The sequence below is a fragment of the Rhamphochromis sp. 'chilingali' genome (assembly GCF_963969265.1).
Source record: "Rhamphochromis sp. 'chilingali' genome assembly, chromosome: 10".
In the NCBI taxonomy this organism is placed as follows: domain Eukaryota; kingdom Metazoa; phylum Chordata; class Actinopteri; order Cichliformes; family Cichlidae; genus Rhamphochromis; species Rhamphochromis sp. 'chilingali'.
In genome coordinates this window covers 37,304,958-37,328,673 of record NC_137937.1, presented here as the reverse complement: position 1 = coordinate 37,328,673, position 23,716 = coordinate 37,304,958, and the positions used below count along the sequence as shown (strand labels likewise).

At 41.7% G+C, this 23,716-nt stretch overlaps 1 protein-coding gene across 1 annotated transcript in view; it reads left to right on the top strand.

Moving 5' to 3' along the window:
* Positions 1-23,716, top strand: part of adamts3 (ADAM metallopeptidase with thrombospondin type 1 motif, 3) — a 149,907-nt gene that overhangs the window by 107,255 nt on the left and 18,936 nt on the right. Inside the window, exons 14-19 of the mRNA XM_080892892.1 lie at positions 775-908; positions 1,697-1,820; positions 5,549-5,629; positions 8,860-9,023; positions 20,434-20,590; positions 21,742-21,874. Of these exons, the coding sequence (XP_080749018.1) occupies positions 775-908; positions 1,697-1,820; positions 5,549-5,629; positions 8,860-9,023; positions 20,434-20,590; positions 21,742-21,874 (793 nt within the window). The remainder of the gene's footprint in view (positions 1-774; positions 909-1,696; positions 1,821-5,548; positions 5,630-8,859; positions 9,024-20,433; positions 20,591-21,741; positions 21,875-23,716) is intronic.

Genomic DNA, 23,716 nt, shown 5'->3' with positions numbered 1-23,716 from the left:
AAAAGCAGCTGAGCACAGCTAAAAGCCCCAAAATGCAGAGAAGGAAAGAAAACATGAACACATACGAACGACTGCTAATACGATGCTTTTAAGACATAACTCAGCGGTATCAGATTCCTCATGTCTGCATGCATATTAATACAGGTATTATTCACACACTACTTTACAGTCCAGTTTAGAAAATGTTCATTTTGTTTAATGAAGTCGTTGAGCACAGAGGCCTGAATCTGTGAAATCTGGTTAAAATGTAACAGTGAGGTTGTAAATGTAACTTTACCTGATATTTAGACTTTTTATTATTGATTATAATGAGATTGTAATGAGGTAGACGGGTGTTGATGAGTGTTAATATGTCCTAAAATTCAAGGCGGTCATTGTAATCACTGCAACACAAACAATAAATAATAAACTGGTAACAGTTTGCAAAGCAGGAAAATCAGAAATACACGTAGAATATGCATATTTTGCAATTTTGTTACCACACCAGCATTTTTTGGCTCATGCAGTCTATTAGCGTTATCAAAATTCAGCGATCCAAGCTTTCCCAACTCCACTGACTTTTCTTAACCGTTTAGCAGGGCTAGAGCCTATCCCAGACTTCACGGGAAGCAGGAAGCTCGACGCACCCTGAGCATCCTTTGACCACTCAAAAAAAAACAACCCACAATAGATTGATGGGTGTTTTTTTTTTCTCTGTCTAAGGAACTTTTAGATAGTTTCAAAACCACTTGGCTTCAGTTTGTTATGCTAATCTAAGAATTCATCGTCTTGCAGCAAACAGGAGATGCCACTTGTATTGCCAGTCCAAGGAGACAGAAGATGTGGCGTACATGAAGGTGCTGGTGCATGATGGGACACGATGTTCTTACAAGGACGCCTACAGCATCTGCGTGCGTGGAGAGTGTGTGGTAAGGGTGTATTCAAACTACATCAAACTACGTTTCTACGAGCTGTGTGTGCTCGTCAGCCACGTTAGCAGCTGCAGACTGCTGGACTACTTAAGCTTTGCACAAATTCATTTAATTACACAGAGTTAATGGAAGTAAACCAGCATCGGGTTCACTGTGATTGAATCCACAGTGTGTACTCACTGCTGTGAAGGAAGAAGGTGGCTTCATTATGATGTTCATATCCAGTACTGCTAATTTGTTCTGAGATGTTATTTAAAGAAGAGTCTGTTTTTCTGTTTGAAGGCATTTTTCAGTGGAGTTTGGGCCTTTTTCACTCTGTTTTCAGCTCAGTTGACAGTTGTGAGAGCAGCATGGCAAATTATAAGCAAACAGTTTCCTCTGTTTATTACTGAATATCCTGAATATGATGAGATTTCTTGTGTCACATTTTGGTGCTTTAGGAGCTCCATGGACATAAAGTTATTTTGGCTCACGGTCAAAACTTGACACCTTTTAGCAAAGAATAAAAATCTAACGAGGAATAGGAAGAAATTCCCTCGATGTGTCTAATCATCCAGGTGAGGTCATGATTTTAAATGCTGACCTGACTCGTCTTCCACCCCCAACAGCAGTCAGCTAACATCAGCTCGTGTCCAGTTGGCGCTGATAAACCAACAGCTAATGAATCTGTTACGTGACATTTGCCGGGTCCGCTTAGCATCAGACACGCTGTGATGGTAACGCTTCGTGCCCTCGGCCAAAAAGCAGTCGGGGTTCATCTGTGTTGTTGTTTTCTTGGTCTCCAGAAAGTTGGCTGTGACAGAGAAATTGGCTCTAGCAAGGTTGAGGACAGATGTGGGGTTTGCGGTGGAGACAATTCTCACTGCCGCACCGTCAAAGGAACCTTCACCCGCACGCCGAAGAAAGCTGGTAAGAGCTCGGAGCTAACACACATCATCTTAAACAGGATCATTGTTCGTTTGTTGTTGTGTTTTATTTACTGTCGTCACATGAATGATTTATTTAACTGCGTTTTTCTTAACTGCCTGATCATTCATGCAGATAGTCACTTTTATTTTAAACATTAAGTTATAAATGATAAACTCAAATCTTCATTTGGTGTATTCTTTACTAAAGTCTCCACAAACATGCTGGGGACAAATATAGAATACAGATGGTCATTAACATCTCAGTATTTTTGCTGTATTTTCATGGTCTTCTCACAAGCAGAGTAGAGACTTTCCCCCCATTATAGCACCGGGGTTTGATAACGCTGCTGTTTTCTGCATTGTCACATTCAACACCAGAAACCCATTAGTTCATGCTTTAGTTCTGTCAGACTTTCCTCACCTGTCCTCATCCTGCATGTGGCGTTCAGCCCAATTACAACCCCCTGTTTACTTTTTTTCTACAATTTCTTTAAAAATCTATAAAAACTGTAGTTTTTACACAGAAACAGAAATAAGTTGGTGCACTTTAGCATGTTTAAAATCAGCTTCAAATGTTGAAATGTTGCATGTTGGCACTATTCTCACATCTGTTAAAGCAGAAGAATTCAATTCTATTCAGTTTTATTCATACAGCGCCAAATCACAACAACAGGCGCTTTAGATCGTAAGGTAGACCCTCCAATAATTACCCTCCAAAAATTAAGACGGACTTTTGCGAGATCTTGCAAAAGTCCGTCTTAATATTTTTTTCTCCCATGTCCCCTGCGGGGCTCCGTAAATAATACATACAGAAAAACCCAACAATCATATGAGCAAGAACTTTGGCGACAGTGGGAAGGAAAAACTCCCTTTTAACAGGAAGAAACCTGCAGCAGAACCAGGCTCAGGGAGGGGCGGGGCCATCTGCCGCCACCGGCACAAGAAGGCTCAAGATTTTTGGGAGATTCTTGAGAGATGTTGTCACCTTAACATGACCTAAGGTTATATTAATGTGAGCTGCTAGCTTTACTAGCTTCTTATGTAAACAATCAGCAATCCATTTGTAAGTGAGTCATCACTAAGCTTTGTGCCATTACCTCTGCCCAGCAGGTCACATGACTTCATGGAATCCCAGTACATGGCTGTCGTTCAAGAGCAATCTGAGCTGCTCGCTTCTAAGATGAGAAAAGTACTGTTTCACTTGACTTCCTGTGTAATGTGACACCTTCTGAAATCCTCACTTTATTTTCATGATAACTGAACATAAATAACCTCAGTCTGCATAAGTGTATACACTGTGGGTTAAATGTGAGCAGTAAATGCTGTATACTAGAGCGTACTGTCAGCATGAAATGTGGGCTTTGAAAGGTCTCAGCTTGAGTCTTCTCTGGCCTTGTAACTGTTATGAGAGCATGCACTCCTTTAACTACTGATTTAATAAGCAAAGTGGCAAACGCTTTAAAATAGATCTTGATTAGTCAACCGGATACAGCCCATTATCAGCATGCCACACTTGGTTATCCCATTTTAGTTTCTAGTGTCTCTATTTACCCTTTTTAGAATATTGTTTAAAAAACACATTTAATATCTGAAGCCCAGTTAACCCAAAAACATGCAGAGCACTTTGTGGCAAACGGATAAAGAGCCTGTCGCAGAGCGAGGAAACATTTTCGATGTTCCACTTTTCAGACTTGTGTGGTAAGCCACTGAAATGCAGCCGGACTCAAATGAGGAATCTGACCACTTATAATTTCCTGTAGTCAGTAATCGATACGGGATAGTGCGAGAGCTGGTAGCTGACTCTGCTGTGCAGCCATACAGCTGAAAAATGCTGCAAATACTCCTCCTCAGCCAAAAATTGATTTGTTCTATTTGCAGGAGGTGGATGTAAACAGAAACCAGGGTGTTTGAAAGGGATTTTATCCAGATAACAATCACCTCACGCTGGCACTAATGACAGTAATGAAGTGTTTCCACAAACACAACAAATTCTGATGTAAGCAGATTTTGATGTGGCAGTGAAATCTGAACTTGTCTGGGATCAAATATATCGATGCCAGTGCTTGTTATTTTTACTCAGTGTCATCAAAATCACTGGCTTTATCAATATTTGGATACATATTGATATAAACTATGATGTTGATGCTTTTTATTTGCTTAGTCATTGGACACAGCTACAAAGTTTATATGAGTGCACAAAGGTCATCTACGTAACGGCAAAGAGAAGAGGAGATGGGTAGAAACTGTATTTGCATTTATGCAGTTTCAGTAAAACAGCCCTGTTGGAACACATGAAAAAAACAGCATAAAGATGAGAGGTTTCCATAAAAGAAAGAAAATTCAAGTGTGGTTGAAAGAATTAATTTTGCATTGCACTTTTCAGGATTTTATTCATTTATTTTCTACCGTGAATATAATGCAGATTTACATTAATGGTGTTATATTGGTGTAATGGTGTAATTATGACCACCGTCTGCTGTATCTTTGTCATTTTTCCTTGCAGCCAATAAAAGGCTCTACAGGGCCGGAGTGACACGCCGCTGCTTCAGCCGTCACTCTGAACAGTCCGGCTCTTATGAATTAAAAGAGAAATAATCATGTCCTTCTGCATGTTAATAATGTGCTTTCATTTTTGAATACATTTGTAAATTCACCGACAGCCATTTAACCAAACCACCAAAATCCACCCTTGTTTTCGGCTCCATCAGTCATGGATCATATTTCATTGGATTTCACTGAAGTGCGAGTCTCGATGTGATGGCTTCATCAAATCGTTTAAGGATGAACTTTAATGTAACTGTGATCATTCGTCTTTGTTTCCTCACATCTCTCTCTCCCAGTTAACCACTCACCTTTTTTAACAGGGAAACAGTTAAGCAAGAGAGCCCAAAAAGAAACCGCTGTGTCCGAAAACACTATATGCAAGTATCCAGTGTTACTGAATCCCTCCGCGCCTCCTTTGCTAGTATTTCCTGCCCAGCTTGTAGTACAGATGGATGCTTAACACTGTAGAGATCCAGAGACTCGACATAAGCTGCTGTTTCTTCTGTTCCCTGTTACTAAGTGTCTTTATAGAGCTGACTTAGCTTTTGTAGATGTCACAGGCTTGCTATTAGACAGTGAAAACGAGAGGAGGGGACATGTGATACTGACTAATGATTTATTTCATTCCAAAGGGAAGACGAGAGGCGCCTTTTCTTTGCCCAAAGGAGCTCGAAATGTGTTTGTAAATGAAACAGAGGACTCTCGAAATGTACTTGGTGAGTCACGGTGGGTTTGTAGGAGGCAGACATCCCTGACAGACAACTTTGCTGGTCTGTAGTTTGAAAAGCTTTTTACCTCCTTCCTTATTGAAACACGGCCGAAGGCTCTCTTCATATACATCCTGTTTGCACAGAGCCGGTGTGAGCAGAAATAAAGGACGATGGGCTTCCTTTCAGAGACTTTCTCATTTGATAACCAAATAGACACGAGTAAACCTTCAGGGCCTGTTTCAATAGAACCTTTTTACATTGAGGAGGAAAGCCAACCAAGCATTTTCTTCCTTCTTTAACTTCTTCAAACATCCTTGTAGAGCAAAGTGAACAAAATGTCTGGAACATGCGGGATGTCAGCCTCAGCAAACCGAACAGATTATCCTTGTATCTGCTTAATGTACCGTTTCTGTCTTATCTTTCCTAACCCCCCCGTCCTGCTTCTGCTGCTGCTGATGCTGCAAACTTGGCAAAGGTTACCTTAAGATGTTTCTCATTCCTCCTGGAGCTAGACATGTGATCATCCAAGAACATGAGGCCTCCCCTCACATTCTTGGTAAGTGTGATTTTCAGAGATGAACACATGTATGAAATCTTAAAAAGCTCTTTGCCATCCTCCTCATGTCTCCTCAGAAGACCGATGGGAAGATTCTGTGAAATCATAGATTTTGCATAATTCATTTCTTGTCACCTCCCAAGTTGAGGAAAATGAATCTTCTCATTTGCATTCATTATTAATCGTCTGCTAGATGAGCGTGCTCTTTCTTTTCTGCAAAATAGGACTAGTTTTTCTTTATTTAGTTGAATTTCCAATAACAACCAAGGACATGTAGAATTAATCAGCCATATTCAGGAATGAATCATAAAGACGTGGCTTGTTATAGGATAAGTTTATTCATAAATGGTTAAAATAACCTCCACAGATGGGATTATGTAGTTACTCTTAGTGCAAGCTAAATAAAATTAATACCTGAATTCAATTTAAAGGTCATGCCCTTGTGCACCTTTGGACTGCTTCCTGCGCTGCTGCTATTTTTAGAAGTTCTGTGTGTCTGTGATTTCATCCTGGAGCTCAAACCTGAGCAAAGTCAAACATCAACTTCTGTCCCCCCAACTCTGATGTCAAGAACAACCCAACAACACAAAAGCAGAAGTAAGGTGAAGAGTCCGTCAGGAGTGCGACCAGCAGCAAACACAGAAACAGGATCAGTGTAGTCGCTGGTTTGATTCCCTCCAACTTTGTCCTCTTAAGAAAATAACATTTAGAAAATTTCACAAAGAACAAAAAAAGAGAAATGTTTGTCCCACTGGAGGAGGCCCTTTGTGTATTCTAGACACACACATGTGAGTGATAAGAATCTGACAAGCTGGCAGTTTGCTGATAACAGCAACTTTAATGAAAACAGTGAAGAACTTTATGATTACATGTCAGATTATACTCTTTAATCCTCGTGCAACACGCGTCTGTCAGTCGAATGATCACATAATGTGTCAACTTTTTCTGATGGAGTAGATGGATCCATCCTTGGTTTTTGTCTTTGTATTGAAAGGTCAATTTACTGTAAGTGAAAAAAGCACGATTTCTGCCTTTAAAATGCCAGTTAGTCAAGTCGCATGTTGGGTCTGGTAGAACAGTTACTGATAGTGATGACTAAAGGATCCTGTTTCTGAGTCAGACTGAGTTTATGTGCAGCTAGAAGACAGTAAATATGCCAAAAAGGAAAACGACCTCAAAGTGGTTAAAAAGGCTCCAAATGTCAGTATTTGTAACTCAAGTACAAGCAGACTGACAGTGGAGGAATTCAACTGATCTCAAACTAACATAAAAATATTAAGAGTTAAACTCTTAAAAAAAAATAAAGAAAAAAACTGAAAGTAGAGAATAAACATGAAAGTTCATAAAACATCGTAAAAGCAGAAACAATATTTTCCTCTTTTCAAAAGGAGCAAAAACCACCTGCTCAGTAAAAAGAGTGGGAGGAGGAGACGATGATCTATTTAGTGTCTGCCAGGTGATACAGGTCAGCATCGCTCTATTTCCTCAAAGAGCTCTTTGAGGTTAATATTTACACTGACAATTATTTAACAGAATCCTGTGAAACCTGTAAAAGAAGATGAATGCAAGCACAAAAACACCAAAACAAGCAGCAACAACACTTCTGTGTGGAATGAAAAGGTGATGGAAATTATAGAAATAATTTGTGCGTCTTTAAAAAGAGCCTGGCTGATATTTGTACAGCTTGTTTCCAAAAATATTAAAATGTACACAAAATTAGACTAGAAGCAAACAAAAGCTCTTTGCTTAGCACAGAACGAAGCTGTTTGACACCGACGCTACTAAAGGGCCCTAAATAGACATAGAAGATACGCTAAAACACTCAGTCTAAAAGCTAGTATAATATTACTGTTACCATCTAAGGAAGTACTATGGTGTGCATGTTTAATTCAGTCTGTCCAACGCTGCAAAATTGGCTGAAATCTCAGTGACTTTTGAAACAGCTCACTGTTCATACGGCACCTCGATGCACAAGGTTCAGCAGCGGGGTAGTAGTCCAGTCAAAATGCAGCCTGATTGCAAGCGCGTTTTATCCTACTGAATGGAACAAGTAAGAAAAATGAAATAACTCCATTAAAAATGGACTCTGTGTTATTAGAGTTATTGAACGGTGTCTCGTAGAGCCTACAGTTGTGTTAGATGTGAGGCTCTGAGAAGTTTGTGCACCTCTCTACCAAACAAAAGAATCAGTGGTTTAAATTAAGGTTATGAAGCAAGACAGTGTACTTAAGGATGGAAGGAGAAGATGATGAGTCTGAAGATCCGGGGTCAACCATCCAAAGCAAAGGACAGTGGACAGGAGAGATGAAGAAGAGAGTGCAGGCAGGCTGGACCGGGTGAAGAGATGCTGCTGAGACCCACCATGATGGCACTGAGAAAGAACAGGTGGCTGAGCTGGAGATGCTCGGACAGAACAGGATTATAAATATCAGGGGGAAGGTTCACACTGAAGACGATGCTGCAGAGCCAGAGGAAGACCACAGAAAGAGGTTCAAGGATGCAGCGAAGGAGGCTGCAGGATGTTGGAGATGCAGCCGAAACAAGATGATATGATCCAAATTAGCGATTTCACATACTTACTTTAAATTTCTGTGAACTTTTTCATTTGCCTGCTGGTATAAACCACTAATAGTAGTGTTTTTAAATTAATTATTGGATGTTTGACAATAATGGTGCACTTCAAACAAAATAGCACAGCTGAAACCAGCAGGAACTACTTTCCCTGTTTTAATAGGATGCAGAGCTGATGAGTGGTTGGAGACTGCATCGTTAAAAACTGTTGTAAAGCAGACAGGTGCTGCAGTGGATCATCTTTTTTTTTTTTTTTTTTTTTTGCAGTGGATCATCTTAAATGCTTTTTAAAAGCATAAAGTAAAACTTGAGCAGCAGAAAGAAAGAAATGATCTGCAACATCCTTTTAGCATCTTTTACTTGTGTTGCATTTTTCCCACTCGATGCACTTAAATGCATTTATATGTATTTAAAGCATCTGATTAACATGCCAGTTTTCATTTTTGTCCTCACAAGTTTTATTAAACTATGAGTTTGGCAGTTTGTTTTGCACAGAATGAGGAATAGTTCAGACATGCTTTTGTTCAGGCACGGTCTTTTTCCGAGTGACTGCTCTGAGAGTGCATTTTCTTTCTCTGTGAATAATTCTGATCTTTGTCATCTAGAAAGTAAAGCTATTTCAAGTTTGTCAGCAGCTTATAACAAGTGACTGATTACAGCAATCAAGAACCAGGCGACGGGGCATTACATCCTCAACGGCAAAGGAGAGGAGGTCAAGTCCAGAAGCTTCATCGACTTGGGCGTTGAATGGCATTACATCATCGAGGGCGACGTAGAGACGCTGCAGACCGATGGCCCTCTGCACGACCCCGTGGTGGTGCTGGTAATAACACTTCCTTATCTATTGCACTCATATATGAATTCATTCAGAAGGCTATTTACTTGATAATGAGCGTTAAAACAGTTCATCCCTCCTGCCCGAGTCTCCCAAAATCCATTTTATCACTTATTTTCTACGGCTATCTGTTAGATTTTAATTATTGAAAATCATTAGTGTTATTTAAATGCACCATATGAGAATGTCTCCAAAGGAAGAGGCTTATCCCTAAGATAAAATACTACTTGAGATAAATTTGAACGAGTCAGTCCCTTCAGTTGTTTTAGACACATTTGCATTTGCTGGGAAGATTTTAATACATGTACAGCAGGGCTGCCCAATCCCAGTCCTCGAGAGCTACCGTCCTGCAGCTTTTAGATGCATCCCTACTCCAACACAGCTGAATCAAATGAATGGCTTGTTATCAGGCCTTTGCCAAACACGATGGCATGCTGAAGAGGTAATCAAACCATTTGATTCAGCTGTGTTGGAGTAGGGATGCATCTAAAAGCTGCAGGACGGTAGCTCTCGAGGACCGGGATTGGGCACCCCTGATGTACAGTATTAAGCTGCTCCCTTCTTTTATCGCTGCGCCTCTCTGTGAGCACGAGGGAAAACAGACGCAGTGAAACTGAGATCAGAGCGTAGAGACATCGGCATGACCGTGAAAAACAACAAGACCTAGCAGAGGCTGTCATGGTGCACCAAAACGAAACGAGTTAACGTTGTTTTGGTCCCCAGAGTTACATTTAAATGACTTTTTACAGTAACTTTGGACCTTCCAGTGTTACCGTAATGTTACCTGATCAGAAATATAAGTTAACAGGAGTTTTGTGCGATCAAACACTCCACTGTGACTCCTACCAGTATGTACCAACCACATACTGGTTGCATCACCTCCACCAGCCAGCTCATCTATTTATCCTAGACTGATAGCTTTAGCTGAACTCAGTGCTAGCTATCGCCATTTTGGGGCACCAGCAGATGCACTCGGTTTCACCAAACACAGTTTGCAGTTCACTCTGCTGTCGAGCTGACACTAGCACAGAGCTATCTGCCAAGAAACACAAGAACAACAGAAAATAATGCATTAGGTTGTTTGTTTGTTGTTGCTGTTGTAATTTTTGCATTACTCAAATGCAAAAATGACACTTTTGTTTGCAAAGTAGTCTGAGTACTACTACTTTAGTGAAGTAGCAACTGTATTTTGCAGCTCCTAACCTCAACAGGTGCAATGACACTAAAGAGGGCTTTAAAAGAGGACCGTTATTATTCAGGTTTAGACAGTTTAGAAAATCGTGGGTACAGTATGAGTAGAGCTCTCATGTAAATCATTTAAAACCAGCGGCAAAATCTTCCAATCAAAACCAAAACTAACAGGCAGCTGATTCACAGCACATATTTGTGGTCATATGATCGTTTTCCTTGGAGCAGCTCTCTGGACTTGTGGATTTCTCCTGCTGAGCAGTGAGTGAGTTACTGTGAGGTGCATCAATCAAACCTGGTAGAGATCAAAGAAAACGTGAACTTGACTAAATCTGCCAGTGAAGGAAAGACCTGACCTCCATCATTTGGTTTACTCTCAGCCAAATACAACATGACTGAAACTTGAACGACTCCACAATGTGAGGTTTGTAGTGTCATATTGGTTCGTCTGCTGCTCGGGCAAGCCATGATTATTATGTGATTGAGAGGACAAATTATAAGGATCTGTCACATGAAATGATTCATTTGGAGACATTTTTAGGACATCGGGACTCAACGGAGAGAAACCAGTGACTGCAGAAAATGCAGACGATCTCACGCCCACAAAAAGTGAAGCCAAACCATCTCTATCGCCCCCCGGTGTCTGACTGCAGTATATGTCATAACCCTGCCCCCTCCCTGGATAAGACAGGGGTCAACCTGAAACAAAAAGTCTCCACAAATAAATTTTTCCCAAAGATTCTTTCTGCCATTATTAACAGTTCTCGTCACTCTGGGTTGGGTTTGAGGGGTCACCTTTGTCATAAGCTTGATTTTAATTGCTAAGTCGGATGCTTTAAAATTGTGGTGCAGTGTTATTATGATAGCTTTGGCAGCCGCAGCCACTGAGAAGGAGGTTCAGCATTTAGTTTCCAAAACCATGACCGACTGAGGCATCCACATACTTCTGCTTTTATCCAATCATTGGTCCAAACACCATGCTTTCTAGTGTGTGTGTGTGTGTGTGTGTGTGTGTGTGTGTGTGTGTGTGTGTGTGTGTGTGTATTTATATATATATATATAAATTCCCCACTCGCCCCTGCGGGCGGTTAATCCTTCAAGCTCGGGTCCTCTACCAGAGGCCTGGGAGCTTGAGGGTCCTGCAGTATCTTAGCTGTTCCCAGGACTGCGCTCTTCTGGACAGAGATCTCCGATGTTATTCCCGGGATCTGCTGGAGCCACTCGCCTAGCTTGGGAGTCACCGCACCTAGTGCTCCGATTACCACGGGGACCACCATTACCTTCACCCTCCACATCCTCTCGAGCTCTTCTCTGAGCCCTTGGTATTTCTCCAGCTTCTCGTGTTCCTTCTTCCTGATATTGCTGTCATTCGGAACCGCTACATCGATCACTACGGCCGTCTTCTTCTGTTTGTCTACCACCACTATGTCCGCTTAGTGTACAACCTCAGGATGCTGGACTTGGGGTGAAACCCTCCATGCATGGTAAGGAGCTTTCTTGTCTTTATGTCAGTGGCTTCTATCTCCTCCTTTGGCCAGCCTATTACCCCAGCAGGGTACCTGATCACGGGCAGGACGTACGTGTTGATGGCCCGGATCTTGTTCTTACCATTCAGCTGACTCCTCAGGACTTGCCTGACCCTCTGCAGGTACTTGGTGGTTGCAGCCTTTCTAGCGGCCTCTTCATGGTTCCCATTTGCCTGCGGGATCCCCAAGTACTTGTAACTGTCCTCTATGTCTGCAATGTTGCCTTCTGGTAGTTCAATCCCCTCAGTTCTGACTACCTTCCCTCTCTTTGTTACCATCCGACTACACTTCTCCAGTCCGAACGACATTCCAATGTCATTGCTGTATAGCCTGGTAGTGTGGATCAGTGAATCGATGTCTCGTTCACTCTTGGCATACAGCTTGATGTCATCCATGTACAGGAGGTGGCTGACAACTGCTCCGTTCCGTAGTCGGTATCCGTAGCCAGTCTTGTTAATGATCTCACTGAGGGGGTTCAGGCCTATGCAGAACAGCAGTGGGGACAGAGCATCTCCGTGGTAGATCCCGCACTTGATGGTGACTTGTGCTATGGGCTTGGAGTTGGCCTCTAGTGTTGTACGCCACATCCCCATTGAGTTCCTGATGAAGGCTCTTAGGGTCCCATTGATCTTGTACAATTCTAGGCATTCCAGTATCCAGCTGTGGGGCATTGAGTCATAGGCCTTCTTGTAATCAATCCAGGCAGTGCACAGGTTGGTCAGTCTGATCCAGCAGACCTTCGGTTAGCCATTCCGGGTGTCTCTCGTTAACTAGCAGCTGGTTCATTTGTGCTGCCAGACGCTCGTGGAGTGCAGTCAGCTTCTTCAGCCAGTAGGCGTGAACCATGTCAGGGCCTGGTGCTGTCCAACTCTTCATACTGGAGATCTGCCACTGTGATGGTTACTGGACCCTGTTCGGGGAGGTCGCTGTGGTCTGCCCTCAGATCCTCTAGCCACTGAGCATTGCCGTTATGGGTTGCATCCTTCTCCCATATGCTCTTCCAGTATTGCTCCGTCTCCAGCCTTGGTGGTGCTGTTCTCTTATTGTTCCCTTGCCACTGAGAGTACACCTTTGCTGGTTCTGTGGAGAACAGCTGGTTTATTCTCCTGCCTTCTATCTCTCTGGTGTACCTCCTCAAGCAGCTGGCCAAGGCTGTGAGTTGTTGCTTGGCAGTTTCCAAGGCCTCAGGCATGGACAGCTTGCTGTATTTCTTATCACCTTCCTCATCGTGCCTTTCTGCAGCTCCGATAGTTGGCTGACCTCCCTCCGTGCTACCTTGATCTTAGCCTCTAGCCTCCTTCTCCATGGAGGGTACTGCCCCTTGTGGCTGTTCAACTTGTAGCCAAGCATCTCACTGATCACTGCTGCCGTATTGTACATCAGCTTGTTAGTGTCGGTAATCGTGGCTGTAGGTATCGTCCGTAGTGCTGCATTAACATCATCTAGCAGACCTTCTGAGGGTACTTCACGTAATCTTTTAATCTTTTAATCTCCTCCTCCTCCTCCTCCTCCTGTCATGATTTTAATTTAATCGTAATCTTCTTTTCTTTTCACAGCAGACTTTATTTGGTTGAGAGGCTGGAGCTGTTCAATTGTCAGCTAAAACTAAAGCGAGATAGCGTTCTCTGATAGCGTGGAGGTTACACTTCTGAAAACATATGAATGCAGTCTTCAGTTTTAATATATTCAAACTGTAATAAAGCATAATAAACGTACTGTTACTCTGTGGCAATAAAGGCCTGCAGTTCAATAATGCATTTCCTTGAATAAGCAGATGAAAATATATACAGGAAAATTAGATGGGTTCTCTAGAGTGTGGAGAGTGTAATATCCACAGTTTCATCAGGAAGTGGCTTTTCACTGGGCAAATATTTAAAAAGTCTCTTGAAATGAGCCACGAATGGTGACAAAAATAATTTGTAATAATTTGTAATGGTACAAATATTCATGTTAGACAAGGACTTACAGCATAAGTTAGTGCGCATCTAAGTGGTTCACATTGGTGGTGCACAGTCAGTCATTAATCAAGCTTCAAATACATGACAAATATTGTTATACACCATAGAGCAGGGGTGGGCAACTCCAGGCCTCGAGGGCCGGTGTCCCTGCAGGTTTTAGATGTCCTTGAACCAACACAGCTGATTTAAATGGCTAAAAAAGCTCCTCAACATGTCCTGAAGTTCTCCAGAGGCCTGGTAACGAACTAATCATGTGATTCAGGTGTGTTGACTCAGGGTGAGTTGAAGAAAGTTCTTCACAGTAAAGTTTTTGTGCATGCAGCTTGATGGAAATGCATCGTCTCACATTTCGATAAGAGACATATTTTACATAAAATTCATGAAAGCCATTCAGAAGCATTTCCACATTCAGTGCATTCAGTGCACCTTTTTTGACTCTTTAACATCAGATTATTGCATTCATCTGATTATCACCCTGTTATGCTCACAAGCCAGTGAATTACAGCACAATAAGCAGTGTGAATGAGCTAGTTTTACCACAATACAGCAGCTATAATCATCAGATGCGCCTTCTTCCCCAGATGCTTTGCCTGTTTTTATGAAAATGCGATGAATATCCAGCAGAATATTTTACATGCAGCTCGTGAGCAAGTAGGAATAATTAGTAACTCTGCTTCCACGATAGAATTGACTGACAATGAGCGTTAATACACTTTTACATGTCAGCACTCATGTTTACTCAGATTTTCTTATTTTCTTATGTATTTTTAACTCTGATCATAGAAATAGATACTTGTTCAGCCTCCTCCAAATCAACTCCAAGCTGCACGTGATGGCTTTGGTGAAACTTTAAAATTCAAATGCCATGGATACAGTCAGGGCCGTGAGAATTTGGACGTTATTTATTTATTATTTTTCCTCCATAATGGTCTACTAGGCCACGGGGGTCAAACTCCAGTCTTCGAGGGCTGGTGTCCTGAAACTTTTCCATGTGTCTCTGCTGCAACACACCTGAATAACATTAGTAGGCCATTAGCAAGACTCTGTGTCGTGCATGCTGAGGTGGCAGTTCAGCTGCTTGATTCATGTTACAGCAGCTCAAGAGTGAAATAACGTAGTGCAATAAAAGTACTTTTAGCAGTACACTTTTCCAAACACTTAGATGTGTCCTTGATCCAACACGGCTGATTTAAATGTAGGGATGGGTATTGATAAGATTTTAACGATTCGATTCTTTATCGATTCTTTTTTTTTTTTAAAGGAGAACACTAAAGTCGATTAGCTTAGAACTGTGTTTTATATCTTCTCTTTGAACAAGATAGAAATTGAGGAGTAACATGGCCTTACAAACCCAACAGTGAGATCTTAAGAGAGCCACAGCCTACGGCTCTTCAATGGGGTGTCACAGGGTCCCCAGGAAAAAAAAATGTATATGTAAAATAATAAAATAAATATTCTCCTGTAGCAATAACAAAGTTTAACATAAATTATTCTGTAGCAATTACACAAGAATATCCAGTAATGTCCTGCCTACAATTAAACACATTCACTTACCGAAAATCGGGGGCATCTGCTGTGGCAAATGGGTGCAAGCCTTTGACCACAAACTGAGTCACTGCTCGGTGACATTCGTCTATCCTGGCCTGAAAGGAGACGCTACCGGTAGACTGCAGCGAGAACTGCCAGCATCTGAGCCAGCCAGACTCTGTCTCTCTCATCATGGTTATCTAAATGCAACGCACAGTAATAGCAGGTTTTGTAATAAGGTAAATCGCGCTAACATAATATGCAATGCTAATTGATTAGTTACCTGCAGTATTAACGGGAGAGGACGTGGAAACGCTACCGCTGCTGCTGGGTTGAGCTTCGCTAGTCCGGAGCGGATCAAAAACACGACATTCGTTGAAAGCAATCGCGTGTTTTTTGAGCAAATGCTTTTGCATATTCGTAGTGTTTCCTCCCTTTGATGAAATCTCTACTTTGCAAGTATTGCACGTTGCCCTGTTGTCATCCTTTCTCATAAAGTGTAACCAAACTTTTGAGCGTTTGCGCTGCTCAGGCGCCGTGTTTCCTACTGGGTAAAAGACGCTACTCAACGTGATGACGTCATTCGGGGCGACTGGAATCGATAAGGGAATCGTTTTTAAAAGTGGCAAACGATTCCAAGGAATTGAAACAGTGGGAACCGGTTCTCAACAAGAACCGGTTTTCGATACCCATCCCTAGTTAAATGACCTCCTCAATATGTCTTGAAGTTCTCCAGAGGCCTGGTGATTCAGGTGTGTTGACCCAGGTGAGATCTGAAACCTGCAGGACACCAGCTGCAGAAAACTGGACTTTGATGCTGGTTTGTGTGCCTCGCTCCCTTCAGTTTTGTTTCCGGTGACTGAGAGTCTGCTCTGCTGGGTTCAGATCAGGTGTTTTTAAAAATATTCCATGTCTTTACCTTTAGAATCTATTGAGCTGCTTTTGCATTTACGTCAGATTATTATCCATTAGCCTTGTGAAGCTCCGTCTGATGACGTTTGCAGTGCTTGGCTCAATCTGAGCAGAGAGCATACAGTATCTCTGTACCCTTCATCCTGCTACTTCTATCAGCAGTCACATCATCAATAAACACCTGCTCCTACTGGCAGACGTACGTGCCCATGCTGTAACTTGGCCTCATTTACATCAGGCATCGACACATCTTTGGCCCTCGGACAGTTTTCAGTGAAGAGCAAACATAAATTTAATCCTTGGAATCAACTGCATATCTCATATCTGCTTAATATGAATAACAAGGGAGCAGCTTGTTAGGAAGCCTGTGAAACTGGTTTTCAGTCAGCTGCTCAAATATTTTCAGCCTCTGGAACTGTGGAGGACTACGTACAAAAATAGCTGTAATTCTGAAACAGTTATTGCAATACTTGATAAACCTGCTAAATTAATGACTGTGCCTTAACTGATTTATTTAAATCCACTGTGGTGATTCACAGTAGTGGAATTACAATTCTTTGAATGTGGGTGCTTGTTGTTAAAAGGGTTGTGTGGCATTTGAGTTGGTTTTTTTTGTTCTTTTTTTGGGGGGGGCATATATTTATGTGTAAATATAATAAATATATAAGTCGAGCTAACACTTGGCACTTTGAAATTGAATGCCTAAAGGACCTGGTGACCATGCGAACAACTATTTTCACAACTGTGTGTCTGAATGACATTAACGAAACAAACCCGTGCACACGGATCAATGGAGAAATGTTTTTTCCAGCATCAGAAAAGGGTAACGCTGACTCTCAGTCATCCCAAAAGACATGAAGAGAACTGAAGTAGTGCATAAAATTGAGTCAGTGCCCTGAAGACCAGACTTTAACTGCCTATTAGGACAGTTTTACAGCCAGTCCCACTGCAGCAGGGGACCGTCTCATTCAAAATGCTCCCACAGGTCGAAAAACAGTCAGAGTTACTAATGAGACCATAGCCAGCAGCGAGGAGGAAAAAATGCAAAATTAATAGCTGCGTTACATTCATCACTTATAAACTGGACGTTTAGTGATGATTTTCACTGGACTTTTCACATCCCCTTTATCACTAATGATGAGTTTTGACACCTCAGGAAATATCAGTGAAGATGTGGGTAGAGTAATTTCCAGGTTTTTCCAGGGGCAGCTGCACAGGCAGAGACCCCCTCACTAACATCTGATGTACATCCAGCCGGCTGAAATATGGGCTGCTGCTGGTAGACTTTCAAGGGGTAAAGAAGAGGAAGTGATCAAATGATGCAGTCATGGCTGACAGGGTGATTTATTTATTTTCCCCTGGTTTCTGTTTATTAGAATCTCATCTAGTCTCAAGTCTCACTTGTATGAGAAGCTTGTTAAAAAACAAAGAAACTACTTTCTATTTTTCTAATCATCGTTTTTCTCTCGTGGACATCAACTCAAATTTCTTGCATGTCACATCGGTCGACTTTTCTAAATTGCCACGTCTGGGATATTTGCTGTTTTTCTTTTATGACAGGAAAATAATTAGACAGGCGTGTTTGTTCCAAACGTATCGAAGAGAACAGATGTGACAGAAACTGATGAGTTTTCCCAGGAACAGAGCTTTGTCAGAAAAACACGAGCGACGTAGCAGGAACTTTCTCCTGCAACTTGAAAAAACATGGAGTTTAATCTCGCAGATTTTAAGGACGCAGTGTGCAAATCGTTTAAATATTTCATGTTCTCTCTGAGTACAAGTCAAGGATAAAAACAAATCGGTAAATCTCTTTGTCTTTGATTAAGACACTTAAAAAAGTGCTTACAAAGTCATTAAGAAAACCTCTACATGAGTGTGAACATGTAAATGCACAAAACCAAAGAATCCAAATGTGCTGCAGTTATGACAGATTATAATGGAAGTGACTGCAAACTGGCAACAATAACTTACCCAGCTGTTAGTTTGTGACAGTGTGAACATCGAAACATCACCACCATCGTCTGTGACCCCAGAAATATGTTTCAGTTGTGTGTCTCTGCAACATGTGTTGTCAACTCAATGAAGATAATATTTGCTGATAAGTCGTCTGGGCTTGGATGTGTGTTTTCTTGAACAGGATCAAATGTTTTACTTTTATAAGTCTTTCCTAAAACATTTAATGAATCTGTCTCAGCGTGAGTGTTTGCAAAGCAACAATACACAAACAAGTGCAGAGATTGCAGTTCCTTAATTGGCTACTCGAGTCTGACTCCAAAAGCCAGTCAAACCCCACAGACTCAAAAATAAACATGTAGCCTGTTAGATTAAAAATTCCAGTTTGATATTTTCCTGTCATAATTATAAATACTTGAAACTCAACCTACAGTATTTATAATGAAGGCCTGCTCTGAGTGGGAGGTGGGTGGATCCTTTAACCTGAACTCATCTGTGGATGAATCTTCCAAACTTTAATCGTTAGCACTGAACCCTCTCATCTACGCTCACATCTGATTAACAAAGATGGTGAGATCCAAAATGAACCAGTGTCTAACCTCCAGACAGGAGACTTGTATGAGTACAAGAGGAACAGACTCTGAACACCATGCATTTCTTTCCTAGGACTCCTGACATTACACTCAAATGTTGCCTTGCACCTGTAATAGTTCAGCAAACGATCATCCGCTGAGGAAAACACAGTTTAAAGGTTGCCAAGCAAATTAAATAATCGTCTGTGGCACATAACAAAGCTTTAAATCTCTAATGCAAATGTCCCACTGGTCCGTATAGATGCTCGAGTGGTTTCGGCTCCATTTGTGATTCCAGCACTTAAAATGTTACTCTGTGAATTGAAGTCACGGCTCATATCTGTTAATGCGGCAGCACGTTAGCTTCTAAACCAAAGCAGAACACAGGGAACAGGGAGGTCTGTGAATCCTCACTGCTGGGTACAGTTAGGAACAAAAGCTGCTGCTGCACTGCAAGCCCAGGCGCTTTTGTTAGGCTTCATTTCCTTTCTACACTAAGGTCTAACACGAGGAACGCCTTCTCTTTGCAGTGGCAGTGCAAGAGTCTCCAGGTGTTGCTTGGGCTGAATTGCTAATTGACCACACTTGGTGAGGTGTAAATGGTAAATGGCCTGTATTTGTGTAGCGCTTTACTAGTCCCTAAGGACCCACTGGGGCGCACTGACAGAGGCGAGGCTGCCGGACACTGGCGCCACCGGGCCCTCTGACCACCTCCAGTAGGCAACGGGTGAAGTGTCTTGCCCAAGGACACAACGACCGAGACTGTCCAAGCCGGGGCTCGAACAGGCAACCTTCTGATTACAAGGCGAACTCCCAACTCTTGAGCCACGACACTAGTAGCTGCTGGGACTTCGAGTCACCGCTTTCCAACCAGGACAGGCTTCTAGACTTGAATGACTGAAAGAAAGAAAACGTCCGTAGCTCATTTCCTCTTCAGCTGTTTTTCAAACTGCTTTAATGTTAGCGAGTCTTGTAAAAATGAAATAAACACCAAACATTTCATATTTCCATCTGGCTGCTCTGCTTTGCAGTGAGCCTGACCTGAAGGGCACCTGAGTACAAAACAGAAAAGTCTCCTTTTTAAAGAAAGACTGTAAAGTATGTTCAAAAAGTTTAACACTGCATTCTCCTTTGAAAAGACTTCATTCAGCGAGACCTAAAAGCCAAAAGGTAGATGCTGAAATGCTGAGATTTTCTCCATGTTCCTCCTTTCTGTAGCACAGTAATAGACACTCTGTGGTGAAGAGGTGACGACGTAATGTTTGAATTTGAAGTCAACTGCTGAATTTTATTTCACTTCAAGGCTACTCTTCATAACTTATATTATTACTCATCTTGTGTTTTTTGTATTACACGATGATGCAAAATGAATGGCACACACCATGAAAAGCTGTCGATTACACATTTACACAAAAGCCTTTCATAGGTTTTAAAGAGTTGTTAATTCCACAAATGAAATATTCTTTTTTTCCTGCAAGCCTGTCAGTTATCCTGTCAGTTATGCGTCTTTCACCTTCAAACTTTATATATCGTGTCTTTTAATATAATTGTAAATCTTAAACTGATCCAGATGAAAAGCTCTGAGACGGGGACACGAGCAAAACTGGTGCATCTCACCTTGCCCATGAATTCTCCTCTCTATTTCCTCCATTATCTGCCACCCAATCAGGAGCCGTGTTTGAGAGAGGGCAATCTTTCTGCGTGTTTTGATATTAGACACGGAGGATGATGGTATAATGGTTTAACTTCCTTTGATTTCTAGATTATACCAAAGGACAATGAGACACGGTCGACTCTGATGTATAAGTACATCATCCATGAAGATTCGGTGCCCATCAACAATAACAATGTCATCCAGGAGGAGACCTATGAGTGGGCTCTGAAGAGCTGGTCTCCGTGTTCCAAGCCATGTGCTGGAGGTAAACTCAGAAACTACCTTCACTTAAAAAAAAAATGAATGAAGACGAATAAATACTTTTCATCTAATTATTAAAATTGTATATTGAAGTTTCATATTCAGTCATTCAGTCTATAGGTGTTTGTGATGATCTGCTTTTATCCACATTCTCAAGCTGTGTCTTTGAAGTAAGAAATTATTGACTGAGTGAGCTAATTAAACCAAATATTTTGTCTTCAAACAAGATGATTGACATGCATTTGTTATATGCACTTCTAACCACAAAGTCTTTTCATTTGCATGGATACACAGAATATCGAAAAGGTGTTATTGGCAGTACTCACTGTTTCTTAGTGTAGGAAAGATAAGGTTGGTACTTGATATAAGATTGATTTTTGCTACCCTAACCTTTTTTTTCTTTTCCCCCGATGGTCATGAGTCCTAAAAAAACTTCATTTATCATTTTTCTACTGTGTTTTTTGGTATTATTCATATGTCAAATGTTATGTTTGGTTTTTAAACATCCCTGTGCGAAGAGCATCAGCATTTCAAATCTGCAGAATTGGCCACCAAAGATGTCACTGTGAGCTTAAATTTCACGACTTCATAGCTGCAAATATTTCAAACAAAGAAACAAACTGATACAACATTAATATTTGTCAAATTTTGCATCTTATTATATCTACTTGATATGTGACCTCTACTCTGACCTTTAGTGTGGGAACAGCATGAAATTTGTAATCCTGCAAAAGAAAATTACACATTTTTCCAGCTTACTAAATATCCCATAATGGTAAATGGAGTGTTTCTGATGCAACACTTTTATACTCGAGTACTTAAAGCACTTTCGTGTCTCATTCACACATTCACACTTGAACTGTTAACTGCAGTTCTTTCCCTTTTTGATGTTGCACATGCTTGTGTTATATTTATATTAGCCTGAATACACCTCTAAGATTTTATGTCAGCAGGCTTAAGCTCGCTGGTATTTAACTTAAAAGTAGACAAAAGCTTTAAGACATATTTTAAACTTAAAGGAAATTAGATATAAAAATGTGACTTGAGTAATTGCAAAGGAACTTTGAAGTTTGAAAGTCAAACCCCAGTAAAAGGATGTGAACTGTCTTTCTAATTAAAACATGGGGTTTTTGGGGGTGGGGGTTTTCTGGACAGGGTTTCAGTACACCAAGTATGGATGTCGGAAAAAGGGAGACACCAAGATGGTTCATCGAGGCTACTGCGACGCTGGCAAGAGGCCCAAACCCATCCGAAGAATGTGTAACCTTCAGGACTGCACACAGCCTCAGTGAGTACAGGCCTCCCCTCATCCTCCAGCTAAAGAAAGGTTTCTGTTAAACTTCTACTCAAGCTGGACCTGACGAACATGTTGCCAGCATTAAGTCTCAGTCATTCCCAGTGGGACTGACTCCACCAGAGTTGCCCTTTGCCACTCTTTCTCTTCATCAGTGGCAACTTATGAACATAATTTCTAAGTGCAGCCGAGGAGCAGAGGGTATCACAGCCAGTGGTCTCGAGAGCTCGTCAGGGCTTTTTGTGGACGACGTGGCCCTCTTGGCTTCATCAAATGGCGACGTCCAGCTGACACTTGAGGAGTTTGCAGCTGAATATGAAGTGTTTGGGTCGGGAATTAGCACTTGCAGGTCTGAGGCCATGGTTCTCAGATGGAAAAGAGTGGAGTGCAAAATCAGTGTAGGGGATGAATTTCGTCCTCAAGTGCCAGAGTTTAAGTATATCAGGGGCTTGTTGAAGAAATTGACAGTAGGATTGGTCCTGCCTCGGCAGTGTTGCAGACGTTTTACTGGTCTGTTGTCAGTCTACATTCTTGCCCTCCATGGCCAAGATCTGCAGGTAGCAACCCAAAGAATACCTTTGTGAGCTCAAAAGAGACGTACCCTCCTGCATATCGACAGGAGTCAGCTGACGTGGACGCCTCCTAGATGAGGCATTTTGGGCGTGTCCAACTTGGAGGAAGCTGCAGAGCCAGGACACACTTGAGAGGTGTCTTGTGTCTCCTTACGTTTTCACAGGAGCAGTAGGTAAATGCCTTTGTCAGCATCATTTAAATTTCAATTATCTGTTTCTTATCACTGGACTGTGCTAGTTGCCAAAGTGCTGCTCATAGGGGGTCATATGATTGGTGGGTTTTTCTCCGTATGTGTTATTGTAGGGTCGACCTTACAATATAAAACACCTTGAGGCGTCTTTCGTTATGATTTGGCGCTGTATGAATAACACTGAATTGAACTGAAAAGAGTGAGACTGTTACACTATTAATCGAACTGTGCTTATTTTACAAATCTTGATTGGACATCATGCTGTAACTAACTTGGTGTTCAGTGGTTCACACACGTTTCCTGCTTCAGCTGGGAGTGCTCTTCATGTTTCATTCAGTTCACAGGCCGGCTCAGATCTTCAGAGACCAACCAAAGTTGAAAAGGTCAGCGTGGAGTGACCTGTGGGCACGTTTACTCTTCAGTGTGACTTGTTAGTTGAGCAATGAGTTGTGAGAAAAATCACAGCAGTCTGTTGTAAAGACACATAATCATGTAAGGGAAAAACTGCCTCCGGAGTGATAACACAGCTCTGCTGCGTGTAGCTGTTACGCTGATAAAAGAAGCGCGACTGTGAATGGAAAAGGAAAAGACGTAAGCTTAACGTCTGCTGACCTCTGAAAATGCAAATGAAATCATCCATCCAAATTTCACACTTCCTTTCACAGCTCATCAGCCTGCTTAAGAACTCTGAGATGATGCAGCACACAGGAAGCTAATGCTACACGTAAGCTGTCCCGTTTAGCTCTAAACCAAAACTCCAGAGAAGAGATCATAAAGCTCCTGAGATCTAACGCTGGATGATTCACTCACTGCTGTTTTGGAAACGGATTGAGTGCGATTGACTTCCCTTTGGGGGGGAGGGATTTGGCTGCAGCTCAGAGCGGAGCTCCGTTTGAACTAATAGAGCAAATGTCTCCTGGGCACGACGTTTTCTCTTGTTATCATTTTCTTAGAAAGGAAACTTGCCTTGTGTATCTTAATGGAAGAACATACGTTTTTCAGATGTGTAGTGTTTTGATGTCACTGTTGTCTTTAAGAATTTGTTCCAGTGTAGCTGTGAAAATAATTATCTG